Below are 14,415 nucleotides of genomic sequence, written 5' to 3'. Positions count from 1 at the left end.
AGGAAATTAATTTTATCTAATTATATGAATTGCACTGTCGCTTTTCATGTTGTAATTAAAATACATTTTGTCAGGTTCTAAGTTGTTCACGAAACTATCGGTTTACTATTTCTCTGTTGCCTTTTCTCAGAGAACAGTGCAGAAAAACGCAAAATATGTTTGTCTGGCAAATAAAAACTGTCCAGTGGACAAGAGACGTCGTAACAGATGTCAGTACTGCCGGTTTCAGAAGTGTCTCAGCGTCGGCATGGTTAAAGAAGGTAAGGACTATTGCTATTATTATCCCAAATGGTGGAACATTGCATTTAATGAGTACGTGTGAGTGTGTGTGTGTGGACATGGATGTCTTTACTATGAATATTGCAGTGGTGGGGTTCCTAACTTGCCCCTGAACGTGCGCATTTGTCTAATAAGGTATTGATTTATTTTTTTTCTTGTCACCAAAGTTAGTGGGCTTATCATATTTAGACTTTCTGGGACCCCAGAGTTCGAGAACAGCAAGGTCACGAGAGGATAATTTGACTCTGGCCAAAATGTCTCCTTTACGAACGTTGAATGTCGTTCAGTAGTGCTGTTGGCTTCCACATATTATCTCACAGGGGGCTGCATGTCATTGTCGGGTGTGCATTTTTGCATACAGTCTTGTCTCATTCCCACAAGCTGATTGTAAATTTGCAATTAATTTAAATGGAAACAGGATCAACTCATTAGTCCCAATTCTGCAAATATTTAAGTACGTGAGTAATGCTGTGTGAGCAGTCCCATTGCAAATACCGACATGGATAATACAGCCTATATGGTGTGAACATATTTTTCGGCTGCTTTGAGAAAGCTAAAATTACTTTGAAAGAAAGACCCTGCCATATAGGAGGTGCACTGGCAGTAGTAACACTCGCGTTTCACGTTCAGTTTTCTTTCAGCAGTAGAGCCGTGTGTGTGCGTGCACATATAGGGGCACACAAGCGTGCTGCAAACAAAGCACGAGCGCTAGGAACACAGCTGGGCTTCAACTAAGCAGTCAGGCTGCTGCTGACGACCAGAGGTCTGACGCCGTTCTGGTACCGTTTGTGTTTCTCTGTGATCAAAGGCATCGGTAGCACGTGCTGAAATTGGAGAATGCTCTTGTTTTTGCTGGGCTGGCCATCGCGAGGGAAGCAGGTGCTCGGTCTGATCTGTCGTCTGCTGGTACCAGTCCTCACAACTGATCCCCCTCTTTTTTACGCAGTCGTCCGCACGGACAGCCTGAAAGGGAGAAGAGGTCGGCTGCCTTCCAAACCAAAGAGCCCCTTGCAGCAAGAACCTTCTCAGCCCTCCCCGCCTTCTCCTCCCATCAGCATGATGAACGCCCTCGTCCGAGCTTTAACCGACTCCACGCCCAGGGAGCTTGACTATTCAAGAGTATGTCTCGCTTTTCTTTGTTTGTTTTCTGCATGGAAGTGAGTCATGAACCGCATTCCTACTTACCAGCCAGTTTGCTAAAATGAAAATAAATGTGAAATTGGGGTGAGAGTAAAAGTTTGCCCAGCCAGCCGTGCCTATTCATGGCAGGTGGATAATGATGGGAAAGGAGGTGAGCTGGAAATCAGTGTTAGCGGCTGTTCATTGTCAGGGTCTCAAACACAAGGTTATCTGCTGTATACTCACATGGGGGAGTGAAAGCAACAATGCACAGGCAAACAGAGCGCTCTTCTCGCAAAAGGCTGTGCCAGAACACCAGCCATTACAAAACAATCGATTAATCTACCAAACTCAGTAGTGTCCATATGGCTGGTATCTTAAGTTTCAAGTTACAAATGCTAAAATCTAACAGAACTTTCCCGGTATGCTGTAAGGGTTGCATAAAGTAACATTTGATGGATTTATATTGAAATCAACAGGAATTTTGCCATTATTTAAACGGGGACAGGGTCTGGCTTAGGATACCCCAGCACGAATATTTGTTAAGCAAAATTCACATTTGTGAAACAGACCATTAGATCAAAATTCTAAAAGATTAATTCAGCAAAGCTTTACCACATATATATTTTTGTGACCTTGTTCTTTATTGTATAGTATTTGCCATTTAAATATTGATGGAATATTTTGAAAGCTTTATAAAACTGTTCTGTAGTTATTAAAATGTAGTATTGAAATAGCTTGTGAAATACACTTTTAGGTGGGTTGATACATGAAAAGAAAAAAATACAGCTAAGGAAAAACAAGATCAAATTCCTCCCTCTTAATGAAATATGATTAAGTCTCAGACTGTGAAAAATACAGCTGTATTCAGACAACATTTACATTGGCCATTTATCACTTGTTGCTAAGTAATATTTGATACTAAAACATATTTTATTGTAATCATATAAAAATATATTATTCTATTTTAGAATATGCTTGCATATATAATTTAGCAATTATAAGCATGTTGTAGCTTCTTTTCTTCAAGCTACTGTATACAATTGCATGTATACAACTCCACAATTTTATAGATTACTATTATGAATCTAGTTGTTTAGTGTCTGACAGCCTTTTCGGGGAGAACACTCTGGCCATACTTACACGTATTTTAACTTACCTGGAAGGTCTCAGGGGGTCATTCTGCAAACACTGTGCACTTTGGCAGGAATCTACCGGGTTCCACAGAATTACACGAGTATGACAGCCCAGTCCATGAAAGCAGTATCCAGCCTCGTGTACTTGCTTATAGGAGTAAAATTACAGAATTAAATGAAAACTCTGATTTTTTTTATGTGAATTTTTTCTTTGACCTCCATTAGCTATTCCTCTTCTAATGAAAACAGCCCATAGATCTCACTGCTAAACAATCCTGCTGGTCTTTACAGGAAGCATAGCATTGACAGCAGATTAATTTAGTTTTGGTGGCTAAAAGACCATATATGATTGTGTGTTAGGACCTACTAATATCTAAGTTTTTCTTTACATAAAAATGTATTAGTCTGTTATGCTTGGCAGTACTGATAATACAAAAATAAGCTAAAAATCAATAGAGTCGTATGTTTTTCATAAACTTTATACTTTTTTTAAAAGTTAAGGGAGATCAGGAATGACTACCGTGTAAAAACTGAGATTAACTAAACAAAGTATGCAGGAATCCTACTGTAATGCTAAAAAATCACTGTGAAGGATCCTGTGCCAGTAACGACCGGCTTGCGGCACGCTCGGTTAGGCTGTGACCCTGCCGTGCACCACAAACGGGTAGATCTGGAAACCTGGCTTGGCGTCAGTCCTAACACTTCCATAGCCACGACCTTAATGTTTAGCATGGTCTTCATGTTTGCAAGACGTAACGTCGTCTGGCCTGTTGCAAAAATACTAGTAAGAGTTTCAGAGGGGAACGTGTGGCCCTTCCCTCCAAAAAAGTGCAACAACCTACGCCAAAAGTATAAAATTAAATTATACAACCTACAAATTTTAAAGCAAAACACAGTGGAACCGGTTTTGTTGAGAACATCGCTACTTCTCCTTTCAGCACTGGTTTTAACTTACCAGCCCACAGCAATGGTATATTTAGGTACTTGGTTTCAAAAAGCAATTGCTAGGAAGAGAATTTGGTTTATGAACTCTTTAAAGGCCAAGGGCCGTAGTCAGGTCTCACACCTGTTTTACTGGTACAATTCCATGAGTTTAGACTTCTCAGTAAGCGAGAGGAGAAGCAGACCCTGCACCTTGCCGTCCTTCTTCAGGCAAAACAGCCACTGAATTAAATAGAAATGGTGCCTTTTTGGAGGGGGAGCGCAGCATTTAGCCAATAATCCCACCCCGAGCCCTGGCCAAAAATGAAGCAAAAATCCGTGCTTCTGACACAGGAAGGGGAGACACGTGGAAAAGGAAGCATGGCTTCTGGTTGTCGGATTGTAAATATGCAGAGCCAATGTTGTTAGACTTTTGCAGCTACAGCAGTCCATGAAGGTGTCGAAAAGCAGGCGAAGGGTAGGGCTGCATCGTGCTATCGAGCTCCCCAACACCAGGCTTTTTTAATTTTTAAATTAACGTTGCTCGCTACACACACATCTCCCTCGTGTGTAAGTCGGGCATCCCTTAACTCCTGACGGCAGCAGGGCAGAGCTTTCCCCGCTGGCTCTCCCCGGCAGTGCCTCCAGCCTCCTCTGGCTGTGCAGGACTCAGCCCCTCCGCTCACGGCCTCTTGACAGAGGCCAGGCTTACCAGCTGTCTTGGTCAGAAGTTAGGTCAAATATCACCTCTCCTCAATGAAATAACCACGGGGTGGGGGGGGGGGGGGATGAGGGGCGGGGGGAAGAAAAAGATTTGGGGCACGGAACAGAACCGTACATATGGTTTGTGCTTCCTTGCATACTCATAAGACTGTTGAATGTAAATAATATTTTATTTCAGCTACTCTTTGTAGCAAGCAGTGACATAGTCCTGTGGTTCAAAACTATAGGGCTCCCTATAATTTTTTACCTGTCTTCTAAAAACGCTCTCATGGGCTAAACTGTAACAACAAATACAGGTTCAATTTTTTTTTGGTGCATTCAATCTAATTAAGTGGCCCAGTGGGGTATACAGTACTGTAACATTCAGTTATGTGACAAGGTAGCATTCAGCTTCATTAGACAATGTTAAAACTTTGTCTTACTTTTGCCAAAGGAATGCTTTATGAATACTGAGAGCAATTTAATACCTGGCATAATTACGTCAACTTGTGATGAGTTATATTTTGGGTGAATGTAGGGTAGTATCTTTCTTCTTTTCCTTCTCTTTTCCCTCCTTTTCACTGATCAGAGAATTGAGAACGTGCCTTGCCTTAACACTGCCTGTAGGCAAGGCAGGAATTTCCATCAGCCTATATTTTCCATTTTCCTGTATAGAAAGGAGTCACAGCTCAGCTCCTGCACAGCGGAGCAGGTCTCCCAGAGTCTTGAGGAGCTGAAGGCCATGAATGGGAAAAGCCCACCTCCTCACACTCACTGTTTTGGCTTCATATAATGGAGGGGGTGCAAGGTGTCTGAAGTAGCACTCAATCTTTTCCTACCTACTAACCACCCTGGTGCATCTTGCTGCAGTCCAGTGCCAGGAGTATTATTTTGCACTGCCTGAGCCTTCCTCATCTGCTTCGTTCAGGTGGAGGACCGAACAAATAAGCCTCTTGCAGCATACAAATTGTCTACTGCTGTTCCCCATCCTGTCCGTATTTGGCCTCCTCTTGCTTCGCTGTCATCCTTCAGAGCAGCTGGGGCAGAGTTTGGCTCCTCGTGAACTTTAGCAGAGGGATCACACATTGCATTTGCTGAGTTCACCGTACAAAAGTCATGTAGGTAGTGAGCAGAAAGGGGTCATTCAGGGCTAGCAGCGATACCCCAGACATGGCCAGAGGTGTCCAGGACTTGTGACATCTTTGCTATGGTTCAACAATCAGACTGTGAAACCGTGTCCTTCATCCCTTACCTGCCAACAGCAACCACCTCCGGCGAGGACAGGCGGTGAATAGGACACCTGCCCACGAGGTTCTGCTTGCTGTTCCCCCTCTCTGTCCTGCACAGAGGTGACTTTTGGGTTGCAGTAAGCAGCCTGGGTGATACCTGCAGCCAAAGTGCCGTGCCTGTAGTAAGGTCCTCCCAGGCTCCCACTGCACTATTACCGACCAAGAAGAGATGTGGGTCTTTCTGCCTCCCCTCTGGCTTGGGATGCTAGGAAAACCTCTAGGCTGATGGACTCAGGCCCTAACTGCATGTGGAAAGTAGTTTCCAGAGGGTGTGCAGCGATGGAGACCACCCCAGCTTTTCCTGGCCGAGTCCCAGAGGCAGCGTTTGTGCAAAGTCTCTCCCAGAAATAACCCACGCGATGTCTGATGGGGAAGCTGCTGTTTCAATAAATTCCGAACTGTTCAGCTCCCGCACTTTCCAAGTGCAGAATCCCGTTATATTTTCCCGTTATATTTTCTGCTGTTATATTTTCTTCCCGTTATATTTTCTGCTAGAGAGAGCAGTGCTGGGGAAGTGACAGGGATCCAGCGGGGAGGAAGCAGGAGACAGCAGGGAAGGAGCTGTCAGGGGGTCGTGGGGAAGTTAGGCAAGCTGAGGCTGTCGAGCAGTTGTCTGGAAGAGTTATGGCCGCATCAGCAGGATAATAGGTTCTCCTGAACCTGAAACGCTTCCATTTGCAGGATAAGAGGTGATATGGGGCAGCTGGTTTACTTTCAACCAATTCTGTATTCAAATGAAGCGATGCTGCACATGTCAGATAAAAGATGATTTATCTTGCATGTCTCTATCACTGTCAAATAAAATGCAATTTGAGAGGTTGGGGAAGAAATCTGCATTTTGGACGTACTGAGACAAATTCATCAATGGGAAAATTGTTTAATTGTAGTAAGTTAAATAGTATTCCTCCTCTATTGTGATCAAAATTATCCTACCCACCAGACTGCTGTTTGTGTTTACTAATTGCATATAGGCACTTGTAAAATGTGATAATATTTTACTTAGAAATTTTAAGTGATTTCTCTAAGTCTGGAAATATTTTTGCGGTATGCATCTGAATAGCAGAACGCCTCTAGGTAGCCAGACAGGTAGCTAGACTGAGACCTGCTTAATCTGCCTTTGGTAATAACGCCAGCTTTGCCACAGAAGGAAATGTTGTTGGGCAGGTAACACTGCCTGTTTCTCCGAGTGCCCTATAATGCGTGTAACGTTGCTTTCTGTGGCTTTCATTTTAGTACTGTTCCACTGATCAGGCTGCTGCAGGCACAGATGCAGAACATGTACAACAGTTCTATAATCTTCTGACTGCCTCCATTGACATATCTAGAGGCTGGGCAGAAAAAATTCCAGGATTTACTGACCTCCCAAAAGAAGATCAGACATTACTCATAGAATCAGCTTTTTTGGAGCTGTTTGTACTAAGACTCTCCATCAGGTAACTATTTATTTCGTTTCCTCTTAAGCTGATGTGAAAAATCATCCGTCTAAATGCTTTTAAGGAATAAGTGTAAATATGGTGATACCTTTGAACATTGTCAATTTAAAACAAACAAACAAACAAAAAAAACCATCAGCAATGTCTGCATCCGCAGGATATGGTGTTTAATTTATTTTACGCTGCAAAAAAGAAAAAAAAAAGACAGTGATTTAAAAAGAGAGTATAGTTCTCACTAATGTGCTTCTTTTTATTTGATATACCACATCCTCTTCTTCCCTAGTAGTCAAAATTGATCCTTGGGTACAATTTGAGAAAGTTTGCTTCATGCTCATCAGCACAAACTATAGAAAAGCACTTTTAGTATAAAATCTTTTCCTCCCCCCCCCCCTTTTTTTTTTGTGCATGCACATCTTTGTAGTCTGTTTTTGAAAGGGATAAAGAAGCTTTAAAATCTTGTTCAGATTGTTTTTCTTCTTAATACCAAGTCATTCAGCAGAGTGAGGTGCTATTTGTCAGTCTGGCACAAGTTAAGACGTTTTACCAAAGACACTTTCAGGGACTGGGGAAATTCCAAGCTGGTGATTTGAATTATGCCCTTGTTTCTTTAGGTTGAAAATGACCTTTGCATGCAGCTTTTAACAGGGATATTGGCAATGGAGGGTGGGGAGGAGAGGAGAGCTTGGCTGTAATACCGCTCTTACACACAGGTTTTCACATAAAAGGGTCTATTATGTTATGTGTTGTGCATTATTACACGCGCTTTCCATTGTTTTTTCTTTATCAGTTTTAATAATATGAAAAATGCAGATGAGACTAAATAAGTGCTGAGAGTTGCAGAATCTCTTCTTTCTTCAGTTTTTATTAGTTTTGTGTTTCAAAACGCATGCACGTAGTATTCCTGTGGCTCAAACATATAGTATTTAATGTAAAATGTCTTCTCTGTTTATGCCTTTGGGCAGGACCAAAATCTTAACTAATTAGACAGCCTACACCACATGCTACAGCTAACCTCAGGCTTATAACTCTATGAAGTAAGCAATCATAGAAGCTTGTTTGTTGTACTTTTGCCCCAGGGGAGAAGCATATTGTCAAACGTGAATGCCCACATATGTCTCAGGATAATATGCCTTGGATTTTAAATGACAGACACTTCAATACTGGTTATGCATGTTGCTGTAAAGTAGAGGATGCATTTATAATTTTTTCAATTATTTTTATTTGAGGTCTGATACTGCTGAGGATAAGTTTGTATTCTGCAATGGACTTGTGCTTCATAGACTTCAGTGCCTTCGTGGATTTGGGGAGTGGCTCGACTCAATTAAAGACTTTTCCTTAAACTTAAAGAGCCTTAACCTTGATATCCCAGCCTTAGCAAGTTTATCAGCTCTAACTATGATTACAGGTAAGTGCTCCTTTGTTGATAGAAAGCTTCAGACTCCTATCACTTTACTTTGATGTAGATTCAAGCAATTTCAGTTAACTTAGCAATATTACAGGTAAAGTGGGTGTGATTTTTAAGCATTGTAATGACCATACTGAAATCGTGGACTGTAACATTAGACCATTAGATACACCTATTAAAACATAATCTAACTCTCTATTTCTTCATGGTTTCATTGTTTTCTTGGAATAGTCTCTAAAATGCAAACTGCTTCCAAGCAAACTGAGTAGCTCCCACAAAAGCATTTGAAATACTTGCTGAATTCCCAGAAAAGCCCAGTGAAATGACTAGAGCTAAGTCTTCTGCATAGGCATACTAATACTGGGGTGGCTCGAGAGCTAGAAGCCATACAGCTCGTATAACTCACCTCTCAGCAAGGCAGCTAGACCAGAAAGAGTGCTTCATGAGGGCAGGCAGGCTGATTTGGGGAGCCAAGGTACGACAGGTATTCCGTGTACTGCTTGTTTTGAGAGAGAAAATTGGAGAATAGTAAGAGAAAAGTCCCTTCTGCAGTTTTACAAAAGCTTTTGCGTGTGCGTGTGACCATATCACCCCTTCTGCCTGATGGGGTGAACAGCAGGAAACGAATGTAAGAACCTGCCAAATCTGGCTGGGAAGTACAAGCCAGGGGAAGATAATGTTATGAAGGGTAATTTTCTCATTCCTGAAACAACAAAGCCCCTTGAAGCACATGCTGCGTACTTTGGGCTTTTGGTAGCTTAAGAGGCATGGCTGGCAGAAGCGGGAAGGGTTGGGAGAGAGGATGCCTGACGAGCCATGGGAACACAGCAGAAGTCAGAGCAGCAGTCATCTCTGCTGAAAGCCTCGTGCTCGCTTCAGGACAGGGGCTATCAGAAAGGTACTGCAACCGTGTTGTCCGTGCGTGCTGGTGCTTCAGCATGCCTCGAGCTCAGTCTGCCCAGGGATCCTAGGAGCTCCGCTGGGATGGATATTGATTTCCTCCTGCATTTCAGGCAGCCACCGGTTTGCAGGCAGTAGCCTCAGCAAAATCAGCTGCAGTCTTCATTTTACCTAGGATGAGTTGATGCTTGGGAAACACTGAGATAAAATGCTCAGCGGCAAATCAAAAAAAAAATCCAAAAAAAAACACACAAAAACGCTATAAATTGGCCAGTTCCCACTGACATTTGTGGTACCAAGATTTTGGCTTCAGGGTTTAGATGGTACAGTTCCCTCCTGCATTTGAGTGAGGGGTTAGTTTCTACATGGAGTAACATTAACTCTTTGCTTCTTAGCAGAAGTATTCTCAGTTTTTAATTGATTTATGTTAATTTTTTCTGCAGTTTAGAAGCAATAAATTAAGGCCCAGATTCTTTTTTCTTTGATAAAACTCTTAAGTCCAGAATAACTCATTGGGGTTACCTTGTTGTACATGAAACATTTACAAAATGAACAAAATGTTACATTGAGAAAGAACTTTCCCAGCTTATTTTTGACTTCCATGTATAAACATTCACACACAAGCATACAGATATGCTTACATATATGTAATATATATGCATATATATGTATATACATGTGTGTGCATACATACCTATAAACGAAAACAGTATAGATGTACACATACGTATTTCTATATCTATAAATCAAGGACAGTTGCTGTTTCTCTCCATATATATTTACACACAGGCATATATGCTCACATATATATAGCACTTATCACTGATTTAGGTTATTTGCTATATAGTAGGGTTTTTGGTTTTTTTTTTTTTGATAGACACAGATCTATGGAGCTTGTTTCTGGTTATCTTCCTGAAGACTGAAAGGATATAGGTAGATAAATAGGATCCTCTACAAACTCTCCATGTGAATGTAGTAAAAGCTATTCTACAGGAAGAAAAGTTTTTCTCCTTACAAAGCCATGTCTTACTTTGTGTTCAGTCAGACATTCGTTGGTTTCCCTTACAGAAAGAGTCAAGGTTGTCCAGTGGCTGGCTCAGATCACCCTACAGCATTTAACAGAAATACCTCTTAATTGATAAAGCCCCACATTTCATCCTTTCCTTGATAACAGCCCTTTCAGGAGTTTGCTATTTTCTACTCGTCTCCCCAAAGTTTCTAATCAAATGGAAATAATTGTTGCTTTTAAAAGGAAAGCATTTCTGTCCATAAAAGATTTTCTGTGTTTGCCAAGCTTTTCTTGATTTTCTCCCCCTGTATGAGGTGTTGCTTAAAATTAATGTAGTTTTCTATTTATGCTTTTATTTCACCACGGCAGTGTATTTCTGCTGACTTGCTCTTGAGGTCAAAGTATGCCTTCATCCAGTCCAAGGCTCCTGTGTCTATTGATTTATATTCACAGGTTTCAGATCTCCAAGGGCACTTAACTAACCTAGGGACTCAATTGGAAATTTGGCCACCTGAAAATGGATGGCATGGCATAAAGATGAACAATATTTAAAAAAAATTTAAAAATGAGAGAGGAAATGAGGTAACTATAGCTAAGAGAGCATCACAGCCCAAAAAGCTGGGGCAGTGGTTCTTTTGAGAATTTCTCAATGATAGTATATTGGAAATATTCATAATCAGGAAAATCTTGAGATTTACCTCTGATATTGCATCCCATGAGAAATGGCTTCCTGTCCTCTCGACAGTTTGAGTATGACAAGTCACGTGCTGGTTTTCAGATAGTCCCACCAAAAGGAAAAAACAATGAAGATGAACTTTGGAAATCTGATTTCTGTTGAACATTTGCAAGTCACTGTTTTGAGGCATGGCTTAGATTTAGGTGGATGTTTTGTGTGCCATTTGTTGTCCTGCGGAGAAGGTGCTCTTCTCTCCTGTAATGGATTGTTGGAGGCAGTAGGTAGTTAGGAAACCCTGGTTCAAATCCTTTTCGTGAGTCAGAGCAAGAGAGAATGACCTTTTCCAGGAACATAGGATATCCGACTATTGAGTGTCACTGTCTTTTGTGTTAAGGCCGTTTGACATGTTTTTTGGGCCACAGAGTGGCCGTTGTGTATGATGATTTGGGGACAAGCTGGTGCTCAGAGAGACACCCAAGTCTCAGTGTCTGGTCTGATTCCAACAGGAAGGGAATCTGACCACGAATCTCCCATGTCCCAGATGAATATTAATGTCATTGGGCTGCAAGATATGAAGAAGCAGGAAAGCTGTTTTGTGAATTTAGTTGTTGGCTTTTATTAGAAACACGGCAAAACAAAATGTTGGCTTGAGCAAAATTTTCTTCATTATTACATGAATCGTTCCAGTTCTTATTTTACATTAGCCACTTTTTCATTACTTGATTGCTCAACCAAAAAAAGGGAAAAAATGAACAACCCGGTGATGTGCAACAGTCAGAGCTGGTTTTAATACTGTACAGCATCTGAGGTAGCACCAAATTCACAAATTCTTTCTTCTAGTACAAAAAATGTCCCTGTGAATGATGACTTGTTTGTTCTGCTTGATTTCCTGAGTGCTCTCCATAGCCCAAACAAGGACGTGCTCTTAGGAAACAAAACTTCTTCTATGCTAGTCATCGAAAGTATTGGTGAAGGAGGAAACTAAGAGAAGTCCCTGCTCTTTCATAGGTCCTCTGTCTGTTCTGTGAGGGTGACAGGGAGAACTAACACCCCTCTCCCAGTGAAGGAAGAGGGGATAACTGTTAAAGCTTGTGTTGGGGGCTAAACAACATCCCACTGTTCCCAGTGTCCCAAGATACCGAGGGCTGTTCTCTCATTTTTGGGGTGTCAAATCAGCTCCCCACTAACAGTTACGGTAGTTTCAATGCCCTTTAACTAACCTTACTGACTTGCTTGGATCTGCAAGGCTCCACGTCCTATCTCTACTGCAGCTGCAGATCACAGCACAGGAGCATGGTTGTAGGCATATATGGCCATTCATTCTGCTCAGTAATCTTGAAGAGAACAGCAGGAGACCTACTGAGTATGACAATACTCGCTAATTCACTGCTTGCTTTGAGTAGAGCTAGAGGTACGCACAGCGTAAGATAAACAGGAAAAGATTTTGTAAATCTGCATCCATTAGCAAGTCCATACATTTGTGCTTTTTCTGTTTATTACATGGGTCCTGGGAATTTCCAGTCAGTTCTACAGAAAGAAAAGTGCCATGTTGGAGTGCTGCTGAATTTTCAATTCCTTTCAGATAGGACGCAAGCTTGAAAGAGCACCCAGAATGAAAGAAATGTCGTCTGGTTTATTGTGGGCAGCTTGCAAACAGTTAAAACTCTTCAATGTCAAAGAACATCTTTTTTTCTTTAAGGTACTCCTTTAGGATCTTCCTCTCTCTGTCTCTCTTCTCCTTTTTTACTTCCCTCAGTTGGTTAAGAAGGGCTGGACACAACTTCCTCCAGAGCACATTAGCAGTGCTCTGAGCATCAGCCAGAAGAAAGTAATTAGAAAACGCCGCAAGACACTCACCCCACATCCCCATGAAAGCAAGAATTGAGTTCTGTCCTGTTCTTTTGCTTGTGGGTCACTCGTTCTGTTGGGACGTAGGATCTAATGAGCTAAAGAAGAGTGTCAGCAGGGAAAGAAAACTCTGTTCGCCTTGGGGCAGGTTCTGTCGTTAGTTCCAGTGGTAGATGCCCATGATGGCATCTATCAGTTGGGTGTGTTGCATAGACCACACGTGTCCCTGTGCAACCGCTCCATGCTGGACTTCCTCTAACTCCTACAGAGTGTTGATGGTCAAGCTGTGCAGAATAGACCACATATGAGCTCGGGCTATCTTTTAAAATACTCCTCTAGCCTCACGAATGACCATTTATAATGTCAAAATGTAAGGACTGAGGCTACAGCAAAGATCATCTAAAGGGCGCGCTCCAGCTTAGTTTCAGATTTACGCCTGCTCTAAAACTGCTCGTGTTTTCTTTCTCTCTCTTGTTGCTTCTCTCTTCCTCTCTGCCTCTTCCTTTCTCTCTCCACATCCAAATATTATTGTTTTGCACACTTGACACTCTCAGTGGGATGCTGCTGAGTACAGAGCATTCTAGCCCTAATTCAGCCAAGCTCTTTCAGCATATGTTTTATTTTAAGTATTTTACAGACCAGCCCAGAGCCACTGTATATACTGGGCTTATTCACACTCTTAATGCTTTGTTAGGCTGGCACTAGAACATTGAAGAATATTGTGAGGTTTCAATTAATTATGAGTTTTGTTTGCCTTCCTGCTGTTGGGCTTTCCGTTCCAGTTTACTAACATGGTTTTTAGCACCATCAGTCATACCAAGAAACAGTAATGAGTCCAGGCTGGCTAAAAAGGGTCCGGCTGCTGCAGTTCCCTTCTGAACATGGATTTGTCCAACTTGCCTGTGGAAGGGAGGCTCACCTACTCTTCGGCAGCAGATACCCTCCAGTCCTGTTGCCAGGATCCTCCGGAGTGGGTGCTTCATGTGCTGGGTCTACACACGAGCAGGTGGCAGACTGGAGGAGTGTAGGAGAGCCGGTTATAAAAAAATCCCTCCAGATTGCATTGTCTGCCTTCCCCCCTCCACTTTGACGAGGGAAATACTGTCAGCAGCTGAAGTGAAGTGCTCACTCCTCCTTCTCCCCTCCCACCATTTTGCTGAGGCAAGAACTCTTTCCTCCTGCAGCAACTGGTGGCCTGTCTTAGGGTGCAGTCTTCTTAAAGGAGGGAGCAAACTGTGATGTTCTCTGTGGTCATTCAGCTCACCTGGCTTTAGCTACCTTGCAGAGAGGAATACAGGGCACCTTCCGAAGATGATTCACCCACCTAAAATCTGAACCATCTTCTAAAACACCCATCCTTCCATTGATGGTAGAAGGAGCTCAGGTAGTCCATGCTCCCTGCTTGGGCACCCTTGTGAAGTGCCTGAAAGTTAGGCAGGATGAGCATGGGCCAGGCTGCAAGAGAAGAGGATGCTCCTGGCTCTGTCAAGTTGCAGCCTTGCTGTCCAACCGAGAACGTGCAAGGTGATCAGAAAGCTGTAGGCAACTGAGCCTTGCGTTTCTTTGAGTTATAGAAGGGGAAGAGGATTGTGAAGGGGGAAGAGAAAATCAGATAATTATATTGAAACCGAGACAATCAAGAGGCCTATTTTAAGTCTGCACCATTAATCTGCTGCATATCTGATGGGACTGCTTCTG

The 14,415-nt window shown here is 42.3% G+C and overlaps 1 protein-coding gene across 2 annotated transcripts in view; it reads left to right on the top strand.

Moving 5' to 3' along the window:
• The window catches only part of NR4A3 (nuclear receptor subfamily 4 group A member 3), a 31,166-nt gene that overhangs the window by 7,647 nt on the left and 9,104 nt on the right, over positions 1–14,415 (top strand). The window contains exons 4-7 of one of the 2 annotated variants that reach the window (XM_035550571.2): positions 131–260; positions 1,226–1,398; positions 6,680–6,879; positions 8,106–8,284. In XM_035550571.2, the coding sequence (XP_035406464.1) occupies positions 131–260; positions 1,226–1,398; positions 6,680–6,879; positions 8,106–8,284 (682 nt within the window). Of the gene's footprint in view, positions 1–130; positions 261–1,225; positions 1,399–6,679; positions 6,880–8,105; positions 8,285–14,415 lie in introns of those variants that run through there. The other variant, XM_050708964.1, reaches the window with a different exon arrangement.

The sequence above is a fragment of the Cygnus atratus genome, chromosome 2 (genome assembly GCF_013377495.2).
Source record: "Cygnus atratus isolate AKBS03 ecotype Queensland, Australia chromosome 2, CAtr_DNAZoo_HiC_assembly, whole genome shotgun sequence".
Taxonomy (NCBI): domain Eukaryota; kingdom Metazoa; phylum Chordata; class Aves; order Anseriformes; family Anatidae; genus Cygnus; species Cygnus atratus.
This window is presented reverse-complemented; position numbering and strand designations above follow the sequence as displayed.